We start from the raw sequence: 16,539 nt of genomic DNA, 5'->3' as shown, positions 1-16,539 counted from the left end.
TTGTATTGATTTGTGTGGACCCCAGCAATAGTAGCCTATGCCTGTGGCAATGGCTAATGGGGATCCGAATAAACTAAACTTCCAAATTAAAGTGTGTATATATATAGTCAAATATCATCTCCACCCCCCCCCCCCCCCCCCCCCCCCAAAAAGGGGCACTTCACCAAAAAAACAATGCAATTTATTTTGCACAATAATCACACATCCAAAAACTCAGTTTTGCACTTTTATTGGTTGAATCTACATGGTCCTCATTCAACAGTCCGACAAGGAGGACCATGTAGACTAACTACAAAATGTAATTCATGGAAAGTAAGGACACAGAACAATGTATATCAGAAGTAGAAATGTATATCAAATTGAAAAACCAGTGATGGGTGTTCCTTATTTTAAATTGGGTCAAAATTTGGGAAGACATGCATTTTAATCTAAAAGTCCTGTCAAAGCTAAATAACACTTAGGAAATATACTATATATTTCCTATCAAACACAATAAAAAATAAAAGAAATAATTTTAAAAGTACAATCTCTAAGTTTCATGTTCACAATTTACACAACACGCTTTTCACCCTCCCTCTGAACAGACGGGTTTGATCACTATCTGGTCAAATAAGACATCGTGGGACCAGTAGGTGTGAGAAGAACTAGGGTCAGTTGTAGAACCTGGATGTACCATCAGAATACCTGGATGGACCGTCTGAATACCTGGATGGACCTGCAGAGCGAGATAATCATTAACACATTGAACGGTAAAAGACTGAACAGCACTGAATGATGTGACCATTTACAATAGTCTATGGTTGAAATTGACCACCGATATGACATGGATGTGTATTACAGATGCAGCTCTTAGAATTTCACCCTCTGCTGCCAGGTTAACAGTATATTCAACCAGTAGGGGGCACTCGAGTTACACCTGTAATTTTATCCATCCGAGGCACAGATCAGCACGATTATACAGTAGCTGGTGATTACTGCACAGGCGGCTGTCGGACCATTTACTTCATTCAAGAGTTATATAAACTTTTTATATTGTACAGACGCGCTCTGAACTAAACTAAAGCGTTCACGTACAGTATATTTTAATGGAGAGCACCGCTGTGTGTCGCATCATGTATACCATCTCCATCCATCTGACGGCCCGTCGTTAAAGCTTCATGTACAGCAGTGGTCACCAACCTTTTTAACACTTTGAGAGCCAGTCCGTGTTTTCCTTTTTACCCCCTTGAATGCCCAAATCCACTCCAATGTTAACTTAATATCGCCTAATCTATGTTTTAAATTATGTGTCTAATCTGCCCGTCGCTTATCAAAGACTCATTTTCCAGTTTGTCAAAGCAGATTGTTTTTTTATCGCTTGATTTCCGTTTGATAGCATTTTGAAAATCACTCGTTTTCGCGGAAAAAACAACCCATTCTATGATAATCGCCTTTTACTGGAATATTCTAGAACGTTGTCATTTGTCTGCCTATTTATGAATCGATAAACGCTAGATAATCGATAGTATATGTGTGCGCACGCACGCTCGTGCCGCGTGCTGATAATCGCTGCTCTTATTTCCTGATGGCTTTTACAGTCAAAACAGCTATATCACATATAGGGGAAACGCTTATATATCCGTGAAAACGAGTCTGATTATCCTAAGACTGATAACATAGATTCCTTACCTGAGATCAGATGGTATCCAAATGGATTATTCCAATTCCTGATCACCATTCGAAAAAATCGATCATTGTATTGATCAACCGTGTGTACAGTAGAACATATAATCCCCGCTGCTCTTCAGGCTCCGGAGTGATGCCGGTCGATGCCGGCTGCGTGAGTGAGACGTAAAATGTGGAGTCAGAAATCCTTTCTCCCATTCACTTTCATTGAGTCCAATCCAAAAGGGTGATTTACCATCTGGGAGACGATAGGGGGCGCTTTTTTCACATCTGAGAGCCTGGGGTGACTGGATCTCCAACGGTAGGCTCGCTTGATGCAATATGATTTCAGATCGCTAATAAAAAAAATAAACGAGAAAAAACGAATATTCTCGTGATGGGCATTCAACCAACGGGGGTGAACCCGAGAAAAGCCGTGAGTGGCATTCAAAGTGTTAAGCCCAAGATAACTTTTTTTGGTGAAGGCAAGATCTACCTATTGAAGCGTTGAGAGAAAAAGACAGCCAAGATTGTACTTTAAACTAAATTACTTTTATTTGCCTGTATTCTAATTACATGCAATGCTTTGGTCCAACATTAAAACGTCAAAGTAGAACTGTAATATGTACTTTCTCAGTCAGTGCTAAGTGCAGTCATCTTATCCAGCATCACTTTTCACATCAAAACAAAAGTAGAACTGTAATGTGGACTCTCATATTATTAACACTTTGGCTGCCATGGGTTAAATTCATTATCAACCTTGCCGGCTCTATTTGTCTATAGAGAAAGTCCCCTTCTTTGCAGGGCTATAAATTTTTAAATTCTATTGCTACATTGCCATTATTAGGGCCCATTCAAAGTCCTATATGTATTGTTCATTGTGTAGCAACGTTAAACTTTTTCATTCACATATTCATAGTAAAGTATGGTCTAATGTATAAGTATGTTTTCATCTCTTTCTGCAGCTTTCTCCAGAACGTGATCTATAGCCCCAAATACATTATATTGATGATGCAATACAGTTTTATGGCAATCAGCGCGATATAAAAAATTCCAACTAGACGTACTAGAAGTTAATACACGTCATCTGATGTTGACCGGATGGGCTAGGGGGCGTTCATAATTCCGTGGGCAGCGTTATACCAATCAACTAATGTGGGTCAAATGTTGATAATAGCAGTTAGTATCGAAGACGGTAACTTTACACGCTAAAACTCACACCAGTCTCCGCGTGCCGTTGGGCGATCATCGTAGAGTAGAAATTTTATCATTATGGGATGTAGATTTACCCGGTCCATCTCCAGCTTGTATAATGGTATATACGTCCAAATCATGTTGTTTATCGAGTTATTGGCAATCGATCGCTATGTAGTGTGACGAGCCAGAGTCCCGGGACATGTACCGAGTGCCCGGAAGTAATACGGCCGTCCAGCACAACCTCTACGGCACTTCCTGTTAAGCGATTGCGCCGATCGGCCACCAGATGGCGCTCCTGAACCGCCAGAGAGCTCAGTGGGTCCTCCTGGTGGATCTCAGGCCAGCGGAGGGGACATATGAATCCGATCCCAGATTTTTGAAATATTGATATTAAAGACGCTGTAAAGCGTCTTCGGCAACTTGAGCATGGCCGGGAATGACGTGTTTAAGCGTTTCCCGGTACCCAAAGTGTTAACATTGACAAACATATTTACAATTAGCATTTTATAAAGTAGAACTGTAATGTGTACTTTCTCAGTCAGTGCTAAGTGCAGTCAGTGCTAAGCGCAGTCAGTGCCAAGTGCAGCATCACTTTTCACATCAAAACAAAAGTAAAACTGTAATGTGGACTCTCAGGTAAAGTATAAAAAAAGTTTAAAAAAAAAGTAAAAATAAAAAAAATACTTTTTTTTTCAGGGAAATATCTACAGGGAAAGTCTCAAAGATTGACCAGTCGATCGCGATCGACGGGTTGGTGACCACTGATGTACAGTATATTTGTGGTTAAAGCTGGTGATTATTGCACAGGCGGCTGTCGCGGTTGACCTCATTGAATTAATTTGTCTGTTATATTTGTACAGACACGCTCTAAAAGAACATTCATGCCACTTGTGTTGTAATTACAATTATTAAATTCTGTCAAGTTTTTAGGGTCGGACCCTTTAGCTCAACTGGCTAGTGCGGCTGCCTGGGGATCACAGGTTTTAAACTCTCGGTTACATTATTATTATATAATAATATATATTATATTATTTTGTAATTTAATGAGTTTATGTTGATTGTTTTACTGTTATTGGTACAGTAATGGTGTTGTATTTTTGATTAACGTGCGTTTTTTATGGATAATCAGCGGAGATTTTGGGCAACAGGCTACAGACACTATCTGAGCAGAAGTACTGTAGATGGCGAATCCCCCGTTAAACGTGAGGTTAACTATGGTAACTAGAGTAATACATTGTACGATTCTGCTACAGTATGAATAGCGGCCGCTTTTATTTTGAAATTCGTAGTGCAGAGAACTTTTATTATGAAACGGGAAACACTTCAGCCTCGAGAGCACATCAAAACGTTTTTTTTCGAGCAGAGAGGAGTTACAAAGACCTGAATTTGAGCTGCTTTCCCAAAATCTCCACTGATTATCTATTTAGAGGATGGGTCTGGAATGCTACTGTAGCCATGTCTGGATTATGCATTGAAAGACAGTAAATACTAATCTAATAAAACGTTCAAGACTATGCTCCAACTTGTGTGTAGTGTTTTCATTACATTTGACTAAGATTGTTGAACCCTGACATATTTCCAGTCAAGTCAACCAACAAACTCCATTCTTGTACCGGATTTCCTCTCTGGTAAACAAGAATACCCTGAAGACTCTGACAGGAGCACTCATTCAAGGGTACTACAACTATGCTTGCACCTCATGGTACCAAAGCACCTCAAAGGCACTAAAAACTAAATTACAAACATCTCAAAACAAACTGGTCAGACTACTGCTTGACCTTACTCCTAGAACCCACCTCACCCCTGCCCACTTTGACAACCTAGGATGGCTTAGAGTAGACAACAGAGTACAGCAACTTGCAATGGGCCTGGTCTACAAGATACACTACACCAGCGGTTCTCAACAGGGGTACCGCGGCACCCTAGGGTGCCGCAGAGAGCTGCCAGGGGTGGCTTGAGATAAAAAAAAAATTTATTCTTTTTGGATTACAGAAAATTATCACTAAAGTGCTATCTGTTGCAGCTGCACTGTTTTCCATGAAAATACCATATTTGGATAAGTTTGACCATTTCTCAAAATCTGAAAATCATTATTTAATAAAACGCAGAAAAGGATCACCAAGTTACTCTGGATAAAAAAAAAACATTACAGACAACATTGAAACAAAGCTTCCTGACACATCTCCATCCAAACTCTTGGAAGAACTCATCGAAATCTCATCTGATACCACCTGGAGAGCTAGTTTCAGAGTGTGGTGCTGAGTTCCAAGTATCTCATGATGCAGCAGTTAAGGTGTTGATACCATTCAGCACCACATATCTGTGCAAAGCTGTCTTTTCATCCATGACAGCTCTGAAAACAAAATATAGGGCCAAGTTGAGCCTTAAGAATGACATGCGTGTTGCCTTGTCAAAGATCTCCCCACGTATTGACCGTATTATAAGCCAGCAGCAGCAGACCTCGCATTGAGTTAGAAATGTCCACTGAGTGAACGAGTGCTTATTTTCTGTATTTATTTATATTTTTTGAGAAATGGTAACTTGGTGATACTTTTCTGTATTTAAAAAAAAATACATGATTTTCTGTTTTTGAGAAATGGTCAAACGTATCCAAATATGCTATTTTTATGGAGAACAGTGCAGCTGCAACAGATAGCACTTTAGTGATAATTTTCTGTAATTTTATTTAAAGAAATATGCTATTTGATTTACTACTACAAACAGTGTAATGTCAACAGTACTAAGCCATTTAGACCTGAAATACCTGTTAATAATGCATTATATAGCCTGCATATACACACAAATGTGTTTCCCGGTTTCTTAAATAAACATTATTTTGAAAGCAAGCACTTTTGTCATCATTGTAGCAAAAAAGACAGGACCGGAAAAGTCTTTATCGTATGTAGGGGTGCCCTGGAATATTTTATTGAACACAGGGGTGCCTTGGCAGCAAAAAGGTTGAGAACCCCTGCACTACACAACCAAGGTACCCATGTACATGTCAAAATACTTCCCAAAGGTCAGTGAATACCACGATCACAACACCAGAGGGAGCTCCACAAATCATGTTAAACCCAGATTCGGCTCAAACAAGGGACTAAACACGTTTCGCAAAGACTGCAATTCGAAACTGGCCCCTGCAAATGTCCTAACCCAACCCCCTCCAATGTACAGTAAATTACCAAGTATGGCTTTGTCAATATTCCAATGTACAGTTTTGCTTGTAAAGTGTAAAGTGTACAGCATCAATCTAAGAAGTCCGGTCCAGGTTTTCCTTCTCTGGCATGCAGTATCGTTATAACACGTTGACTGGGGACACTCGGAGCAGCGTGGATTATGTGTTTTGGATATATAACGTTGGATCAATAAACGCGATCAATATTTGGAATGGCGATCAGGAATTGGATGAATCTTTTTGCAGGACATCAGATGTGAGGTAAGGACTTTACGTTACGAATCTTGGGTTAATCAGATGTTCCTTTCACCGCCATCGGAGCGCGCGCGTGCGTGCATGCGTGTGTGTGAGAGACGGAGAAGCGATTTTTCAGACCCCGCTTCTGTTCGCCCATGATGACACATATAATATCGATAATCTAGCATTTAAAATCAAGCGACAAATGGCAGGATTTCTAAAGAAATACATTGAAGCTTGAAGATTACATTGAAGATTTGCTGGAGTTTATTGAGATGAGACAGAACGCTCTAGAAATATATTCATCACAGTATAAAACGGAAATGTATGTATAAAAAATGTTCTGTTTCGTGCATGTTGACTGGAAGCAACTCATTGACGATCACGTGTTATTTAGATCTATTGCTATTATATTTGATATATTTTAAGCACTCGCAAATAAGTCCTATCCTACATTGGATAAAGCACTGGCACTGAAGGGCCACAGCGCCCTCTGCTGTTGGTGCCGGAAGTGTTAATGTGATATTAAGATGATTTTCAGGAGATTCGGGGGAACCTCAAGACGACGCTGTGTATGTACCCGAGAGTTTGCCTGAGTAACGGTTTCCGGTGCTGGGCATTCTGGAAGGAGGGGAGGAGAAGCCCATGGAACTCATGGATGAGTTGTTGTTGTTCATACTGCTGTTCATACTGTTGCTCATACTGCTGCTCATACTGGGGCCCTAGAAAAAAAAGAAAAACATCAGGAACATTTAGGAAGATGGCAATTCTGAACAATCCATCCAATATTCTAACACTTTAAATTCAGCCATGGTCTCTAGTCTCTAAGTGTGCATAGCCTACTTAATTTTTCCTATATTGTATATAAGTTACATTAAATGTGGGAAAACTATTTGTACATTTGCCAAGATTAATTAATGTGCATACCAGTATTCCCCGACCAGGTGGGTGGAAAGCGGTATTGAATGTGGTGAACAGACTGAACATTTATAAAACATATGTATATATATTTATATTGCAGATGGTAAAGTTTTCTGTTGGGGACATAATTAATAGTTAATAATCAAGTTGCGGTTGCTATGTGTTAAATTTTTTGTAGATTGTACAAATTGCCAGTTTGTGATGCATACTAAAGAATCTGATCAGCTTTCAGGTCAATTCTGTGAATAAACACACAATTCCTGCGTTTTTTTATTTATTTATAACATTTTCTTAATGACCATTTTATAAATGATGGCTTTGCTTATCGAATCCGGTTCTTATTGAATCTCTGTTCCGAGATTGGTGGGGGAGAAAAATAAATATCAAACAAAACTATTCTACCTTTCATTCTTGGCAGATTTTAAGCTCTAGTCAGTAAATTGTGAACCATGACATGAAGATCTTTTTCTCTTAACCTGCTGTAACTTAGCCTTTCGTTTTTGCCCTCCGTTTCTGATGCATTATGATAGGAATATATCAAAAGGGGGCTTATTAAATGAATTAATATGGCTGTGGATGATAAGCATTTTGCTTATCCATTACCTAAGGAAGGAGACAACTGTTGCCAAGGAATGTAAGCAGTTCACCTCTTTCCGTGCTCATCTTCCCCTTTATAGCCAAAGTGAAATGAGTTTTCATTAATAGTGTGTCTGGGGATTACTGGAGGTGGTAGGGTGCTCCGTGAACTTGGAGGATCTAGGATTAGGCCCATCTTTCATTTACGGGTACCTCTAATTAGAGCTGGGCGATATGGCCTAAAAATAAAATCTCTGATTTTTTCACACCACATCCGATTTACGATTTGAATCGATTTCCTTCTTGTGCCCCAGTAACAAGTTAGCAGAGTTATAATGCTAAGCAGGAAAGTGTTGCGTCAAGTTCAAGGCCATATAATTTTTTATATTTAAATAAATCTTTTCAGGAAGAGCACTAAGAGCATAACCTCAATATATCTGTAAAAGATTACAAATATTTCCGAATTGTAACCACTTATCTTCCCATTTGTTTGATAGTAAATCCCTTTTTATGACAAAAAAAACGCAGAAATCTGCATTATTTCATATTTATACAAGTTTTCAACCCCATATTGCAGCATGGAAAACATGCACCAAGTCCTTGTGAAAAAGAATCTGTCTTTATATTTACAAATTAATGACTAATTCGGTCAGAAATAGCTGAGACGCTAACGTTAGTAAGCATTGCTTATTGATTATTATATCCGCAGGGTTACAGTAAACGTTCTCCCGGTACATTCTGAAGACACACCGCTGTCTGCTGAAGCACCATGGCTCTTCAGCACATTAGTGAGATCAGAGCAGCGCGAGGGGGTGGCACCTCGGCATCAAAGTGTTCAGCTCAGCAGCTGTGACACGGAGAGGAAGGAGGAGGGGATAGTTCTTCCAATCATGCTTGCTCGCTCTCCAGCCCTACCTCTAATATATGACGAATGTCAGCCGTCGGTATACGGTTACAGTCGAGGGGTCTTGCACACCGACCGCTCTCACAGAGCCAGATTACGGTAGGTTGTAATCTTTACTTGCACACTGCGCTCGTAAATTATTTTCCCGGGTTTGAGACCATTTTTAGTTGCAATGCGAGCTAAACACTCGGCACTGTGGAGCCGTGCCCCTTTAAGAGTGCAGAGTTGCAGGTTAAACATACTTCTACAACTAGCCACTTAATCCTCTCCATTCTGCTTACAGTTAGTTATAGCTGTAGTGTGTGAACACAACACGAGGGGTCTCATACCGAGTTAACACTCCGGAGCCTGTAATCCATCAGCACGTCCGTTAGCTTCTGTGTCACCTTCAGCACGATCTGGGCATCGTTCTCGTTCTCGATGCGGAAAGAATCCTGTGGAAAGTTATCGGCACATTTTGTAGAATGGAAACCCCAACAGCTGGTGTGATCATTAGGGATGGATACCGATTCCGGTACTTTTAAGGGTATCGACCGATTACATTTATTTTTTACCGTTTCGTTAAACGGAAAACGAAAGCTATGAAGTGTGCCGCACAATGTTCACACGCACAATACATGCTTACCAAGGATTTGACTTGATTAAACAACAAAAAAAACAGTCGGGGCAATGGCTAGCCGAAAACGGTCGCAAGTGTGGTTACTGGTTACGGATTCTGATTGTAGTTATTTATTTTGTCTTGCGTGTTTAAAAAATATATAGTTTTATACTAAAATACAATACCTTTATTTAAATATATAGATGTGTACTTGTTATTTTGTAAAACATAATTTTTTATTTAACACATTGGGCGCCATGGGTTATATCCATCAATATACCCAGTCTGCCACCGTTGAAAGCCTATGGAGATGTTTACCTTCTTTGCAAGGGCTATAACTTTTAAAATGTTATTGCTATATTGACATTACTATGGCCCATTCAACATCGATTATCTATCGTTCATATTTTTTCATTCATACATTGTTGTGTTAATACCGTCTAGAATATAAGTATGTTTTTAAGCTTTTCTGCTGTAATTCCAAAAACGAGAGTTATAGGCCCTGACGCATATGATAGATTATCGATTGGCGTTTCTTTCCTATACACGCTATATTAAAACATTTAAATGTATATGATCGGTATACATTATGCTTCATCATGCGTGAAGGAAAGGGGGGGGGGTAGTTTATAATTAGTTGATAGTCAGTAACGGCTTCATTTAGTATGGGTTGATATATTGATCAGATGGTTTGCAGTGAAATGAATAAACAATCGGGCTGAAAATAACGTTACTGTCCTCTTACAGTTAGCCGATGAGACTGGAGGAAAAAGATCCCAATTATTTGACGCCGATCTCCTAGATCCATTTCCGGTTTGTATGGCGCAATAAACGCCGAAATCATATCGATTATTAAGTTTAGAAAGCAATCCAAATGCACTATAGTGTTTGTCTGGATCCACGTAACAAGATGTGACTGCCGGAGGGATTTAATTTCATGAACTAACGACAAAAAGCGTGGCTGGCATTCAAAGTGTTAACACAACAATGTATGAATGAAAAAATATAACGTTCCCACATCCTGAACGATAGATAATCGATGTTGAATGGGCCATAGTAATGTCAATATAGCAATACAATTTAAAAAGTTATAGCCCTGCCAAGAAGGTAAACATCTCCATAGGCTTTTAACAGTGGCAGACTGGGTATATTGATGGATATAACCCATGGCGCCCAATGTGTTAACAATTGCATGTCAAACTTCCGCATATACTGTACTTTCTAGGTGCACTTGTTATTAGCTCTGAGGCGCTCCCAATTAAAGCATGGATTTAAATAGCTTACAAGTTAGGGCTGAACGATTCATAGATTTTAAATCAAAATTGCGATTTGAAATGATGTGATTAGCAAATCTCAAAGCCTGCGATTTGGGATACGTTATACAGCAAGTCTGATTCAAGTTTTTTTCAGAAGTGCTGTGCTCTACGTGTACCAGCCATTGCTCACCAATCAGAAGTAGCCCAAGGTAGCTATGTACAGTATATGCCCAACAACAACAGCATGTGAAACGCCCGTGTGTGAAGACATTAACACATTCTGTGCCAAAAACTGAAAATTACGTGTTTGCTCGACAATGGTTGAGTGCCAAAAACAAGATATTACGTTTTTGAATCGTTTGATCTTTTTACTTTGATCCCCGCTCTACAGACTTGCCCGGAGCGATCTGCATAATTTTGGCACATCCCCACACACTAGAACTGCAATGCCGATCGACTATCACCAGGTGGCAGTATCGTCCGTGTCTGAACTGGAATAGCTTGGTGTGGATACACCTATTCTCTTTTTTTTCTTTTTGCAAAGGCCCCTCCTCCTCGGAGACAGAGCGACAGAGTGATCGGCTAGAGATTTTTTTGCCTGAAGCCTATTTCCCGTATAGACATATACACTGGTAATCGCGATGGCGATGCGATCACTTGGAATTATTCTTCTTGGAATACCTTCTGGCTAAGGTAAGGTACATTATATGTCTATTTTACCGAATCTGAAACGTGTTTTTCTAACGATCACAGTTCTGCGTTTCACCGGACGAAAAACATGCTCGGCAAACACGATCACAGTTTTGAGTTAAAACGACCCCCCCCCCCCCCCCCTTGAGAATTTTGTGAAGGTACATATATACATGTCATATACCTTTGATTTGGGAGTATTTGGGGTTTCAGCTGATCAGCCAGAACGGTTTGGGCTTATTGCACATACCGCGTTTTATCTCGCGATCTATGAAAAAAGACTGGATTATCTTGGAAATGCGCAATGTTTAGCGTGTAATAAACTACAAACTACAGTGTGTGGAAACAAACTATTATTCCCATGTTGCACTACAAGTAATGTTTGTCAAAATGAGCCAAACCATATATATTCTGTATATAATACAGAACACACACAGCTTCGCAAACAGTGAAACGACTATAAAGCTGGCATTCTAGGGGTAAAGATAAGCGATACGCGTGGCACCCAAAGTGTTAAGATGGTTGTGTGAAAAAAAAACATCTGGCAGTAGTCAGGTTAGTAATGCTCCATCACATGTTTTAAATCTATTACAAGATGAATATTAAACTGAAGCTCGACTTTAAAGCAACCCAACGTTTCATGCAAGTATCATTTCATGCAAGCCGCATTTTACAATAAACCACCATTGGGCTGCTTTAAAAATCTGTAATTGTATCCAGATAAAACGCAATTAGATATTTTCCCCAAATCGCGCAGCCTTACTGCACAGTCTTTTAAGTTACAAATTCACCATGCAAAAGTTATCACTTCAAACGTGTTCTTTCAAGACACACTCACCACGTATTTAAGGAAGGTACTAGTGGGGATGCTGCTACTATCTGGAGCTGCTCCCATCAAGCCCGGCCTGCCCATCGCTCTGTCAGCTGGCCGGTCCATCGCTCTGTCAGTGGGCCTGCCCATCGCTCTGTCAGCTGGCCGGTCCATCGCTCTGTCAGTGGGCCTGCCCATCGCTCTGTCCCCTGGCCGGTCCATCGCTCTGTCCCCTGGCCTGTCCATCGCTCTGTCCCCTGGCCTGTCCATCGCTCTGTCCCCTGGCCTGTCCATCGCTCTGTCCCCTGGCCTGCCCATCGCTCTGTCCCCTGGCCTGTCCATTGCTCTGTCAGCTGGCCGGTCCATTGGGCTGTTTCCCAACAGGCCGCACCTGAACTCGGGGCTGTCGCCCAACAGTCCACCCATCAAGCCCGGCCTGTCGATGGGTCTGTCGATGGGTCTGTCGATGGGTCTGTCAGCAAGCCTGTCCATCGGGCTGTTCCCCATCAGGCCGCCCCGGAACTCGTCAGGGTAACGTCTTTCGGGGCTATCGCCCAACAGTCCGCCCATGCCGAAGCCCCCTCCTCCGCCACTCGACCCAAAGCCGCCGCCGCCCCCTCCTCCGCCCTGGCGAGGACCTTTACCCCCCGAGAACCGTGTTGGACCCATATCGGGTCCCGAGAAGCCCTGGTTCATGCCACCCATCGGGAAGTCAGAGAGAGGACCTCTGGGATACTCTCCTGGAAACATCGGGTCAGAAAGCATGCCGACTGCCAGAGAGACATATGCTGATTACACTCGGAAATCCTCGGTTTGAAATTCAAACTATTGTCCAAACCTTGTGAAATGTTAAAATATGCCCACTAACCATTTAGCAATCGGTTTTCCATTGTCCCAGATTAATGTTGTGCCTAAAGCAATTGATGGTGTTGAGGGTAAGTAAATGGTAAATGGCTGCATTTATATAGAGCTTTTATCCAAAGCGCTTTACAATTTGTTCCTGACATTTTACCGATTCACTCGCACATCGATGGCAGAGGCAACCATGCAAGGTGCCAACCTGCACATTGGGAGTAATTAGGGGTTAAGTGTCTTGCTCAAGGACACTTCGACACACTGCCTCGGGAGGAGCGGGAATCGAACCAGGAACCTCCGGATTACCAGACGACTGCTCTACCTCCTGAGCCACTGCCGCCCCCCGTTTATTAAGTATTAACAAGGATGTGTTGTCATAGTTACTAAAGGTTGCTCCCCAGTACTCTGGCACTCCCTAATATAAGTGCGTCCAAATGAGAGAGCTAAAGCACAGCAGCTACAAGACCGAGCAGAAAGGATCCTTGTGCGACTTAAACGCCATCCAAACCAAACTCTATGGACAAGACTTTCCACTAGGGTGTAATTCACCATTATCAATAAAAGAATGACGTCATTTTACTAGTCGTGAAATTATTTGATCTGAAATGAATACCATGCCGCCATTGTAAATAAGAATTTGTTCTTAATTGACCTTTCTGGTTGAACAAAAGATTAAATAAATTAAATAAAAGTAATACCTTCATAGTTTTTGTAACCTATTCTGTCCGTGTCGGCCAGGGGCTTGTCTGCCGCTCTATTAAGAAATGAGACAGCTCTTTCCCTCTTAAGCCCCGTCTGTAGTGGATAAATCTATGTAAACACTTTTCTTTTTGTATAAACAGTGTCTACATGCAGAAGCAAATTAAATGTAATACCATTTAATGCCACTGTTGCCAATTTTGCAATAATAAAAAAAGGAATACATATGTAATTTCCAAATGATCAGTGAGGCAAAATGAGAACTGGTTAAAGAACATTATAAGTTTATTAAATGTAAAACATTTATTGCATATCTTTAGGATCATGTAGACCTACTTCTCATCATAATGGTATATTTGGCTACCTGTAAAACCAGGTACTGGGTGTGACTTCTGGTGATGTTGAGGCTGTATTCAAGGTAGAATGCCATGAATGTCTATGTTGAAAGTCATTTAGACCCCCGGCTGTATTATTACGGTGGTTTCATAGTTTATACATGGCTTTCAAATAAATAGGTAAATGCTGGTAAATCCTATTTATGCTACAATGAATCTGATTAACTTCCTTCCCTTTTTGGCCCAAATATTGTTGGAGTTGGACAATTATTTACCTGGCAATGTTTCCTACACATTATTTAGCCAATATAGTTTTTCAGCGTCTTTGGGTTATTAAAAAAGAGATGGTGCTAGAGACCATGCGTTGCAAATCATCAGTTCAAGTGATGGCTGCAATGACCCTCATCAACTATAATCATGAACTAGACATGCTCTGAAATATGTCTAGTTCATACGAGTAAATTAACATTTTGGAAGACAATTTGTTGTGTAATTTTGAATGGTTTGATAACCTGGGACACTGGGAAGCAGATTGTGAAATGAATAGAAGGGCTCCCTCCCTTCCAATTTTGAATTCAAACATATCATTACAGTTTCGAACATTTACCGCCATACAGTGCTACCAGAATAGGCATCAGCATTTATTCCAGGGCTTGTCCTTGTACACACTGGGCTGTGGCCCCATTGCATTTGCATTGGTTTTGTGACTAACTACACTAAACTAGGGTTCCAGAATTCAGAACTTTGCGTAGAAGAGAACAGCGATAATGTCTCACCTGGTCTCGGCCCTGCGAGTCCCAACCCTGATGGTACCACCTTGGGAATAGCGGTGTCTGACGGAAGAGGACAGAGAGATGAGGATAGACCAGAGAGATGAGTTCAGTGATCTCTAGTTCAATAACTCCCCATGTTTCGGTTCCATCAACATTACATTCGATTAGATTCAAATGTATTGTCATTTATCAGCACAGGTACAGTACAATGAAGGTTTATTATATGCAGGTATATTCAGACAAATATATATATATATATGCGCTAAATGTAAATATGCTGTATATACAGCACTGTTGTACATGCCATCATACAGAGTATATGGAAAGACATGAGCTCCCCCCGCCAACAACATGCACAGATAAAACATCATTAATTTACTTCCCATAGAACCCTGGGTAAAACTGCAATTCCCATAGTAATTAGACTACATAAAATATTAAACTTAACAAGAAGTACAGACATATAGGAAAACCAAGATGGCAGCACGTCTACTGTCTCTGTTCAGTGTTTGCTCATGTCAAGTTTGTAACTTGTCTTTTTATTAGTTAACACTTTTTGTACTATTTTTAGTGACCAGTAGTTAATTTTTCATCCTGGCATTCTTTCCAATCCGGGTAAGGATTTTGTGCTGTGAATTTGTGGACTGTTTGGGGTATTTGTTTTGCTTCTGGGGAACCGCTATACAAGCTGAGCCTACTCAAAGCGCTAGCTGCAGCGAGGCTCGCTTTTAGCCCGGGACTGCAGCAGCAAATACATATATTTGTTTAAAGAAACTTCCTGTGGCTTGTGGATTATTTAATCCGTTTTAGTGTTGTGGGCTCCATCTGCATCCTGAGGCCCTTTCCATCTGCTCTGTGAGCTGAGGCTTACTCCATCTGCTCTACAAACTGTAGCCTCCATCTGCCCTGCTTTGTGGGCTGAGGCCTACTAGCCTCAGTCGAGGCCTACTAGCCTCAGTCGAGGCTTGCATGTCTCCACCAGCCCTACAGCAGCTAGCCTGCAGCTACCAGCCACCATCACCAGGCTACCAGCTACCATCACCAGTCCAGCCCCAGGCTATTAGCCACCACCACCAGGCTACCAGCTACCAGCCACCACCAGGCTACCAGCTACCACCACCAGGCCAGCCCCAGGCTACCAGCTACCAGCCACCACCACCAGGCCAGCCAGGCTTCTTTGATAAATTGATTCCTTATGTCATCTATGCTGGGCGCGTCAATACTTTTACCAACGGATTTCCAGTTCCGCGTGCGCGTTCTGCTATCTGATTGGCCACTGACGTTTCTGGTCGTGTGACATGTGCGGCCAATCATGCGACGCCTGTTTCTTTCACCGGTTAAGCTTAGGCACTCTTTCGAAGTTGGTTATGGTTAGAGTTTGTCTTAGAGCAGGGCGATAGGACACCAGCCCTGATTCCAAACTCTAACCTTAACCAACTTCGAAAGAGTCGCCTAAGCTTAACCAGTGATAAACTAGGCGTTAGGTAGTTTGCATACCGTTCGAGGCGGAAATGGGCAAAGACACAGGCGCCACGCGATTGGGCGCACATGTCACATGACCAGAAACATCAGTGGCCAATCAGATCGCACCAGAAACGTCAGTGGCCAATCAGATCGCGGAACTGGAAATCCGTTGGTAAAGAAATAGACGCATGCTGGACCCTGGGACTCTTACAAACTCAGTGCATCGTACCTGTACAACTATATAGGTTAAAGCAGGGGTTCCCTTTTCAGGCCGCGACCCCCGAAATAACAGTGTCAGAGAGCCGCGACCCCCACTATTATAGGAGGTAAAAAAATTATTATTATTATTTTATTTTTTTATTATTATTTTATTTATTTTTATAAATGGAAATGTATGGTTGAAA

The 16,539-nt window shown here is 41.3% G+C and overlaps 1 protein-coding gene across 3 annotated transcripts in view; it reads right to left on the bottom strand.

Moving 5' to 3' along the window:
* Positions 1 to 210: 210 nt before the first annotated feature.
* The window catches only part of LOC311246183 (uncharacterized protein), a 32,491-nt gene continuing 16,162 nt past the window's right edge, over positions 211 to 16,539 (bottom strand). For 2 of the 3 annotated variants that reach the window (XM_084336302.1, XM_084336300.1), the window contains exons 8-12: positions 14,675 to 14,731; positions 12,037 to 12,779; positions 8,984 to 9,088; positions 6,834 to 6,975; positions 211 to 715 (exon numbers count right to left, since the gene is read on the bottom strand). In XM_084336302.1, the coding sequence (XP_084192428.1) occupies positions 651 to 715; positions 6,834 to 6,975; positions 8,984 to 9,088; positions 12,037 to 12,779; positions 14,675 to 14,731 (1,112 nt within the window). In that variant the 3' untranslated portion in view covers positions 211 to 650. The remainder of the gene's footprint in view (positions 716 to 6,833; positions 6,976 to 8,983; positions 9,089 to 12,036; positions 12,780 to 14,674; positions 14,732 to 16,539) is intronic. The other variant, XM_084336301.1, reaches the window with a different exon arrangement.

Source organism: Notolepis coatsorum (assembly GCF_963971535.1).
Source record: "Notolepis coatsorum genome assembly, chromosome: 19".
NCBI lineage: Eukaryota > Metazoa > Chordata > Actinopteri > Aulopiformes > Paralepididae > Notolepis > Notolepis coatsorum.
The sequence above is the reverse complement of the archived record's forward strand: the minus strand, read 5'-3'. Positions and strand labels throughout refer to the sequence as shown.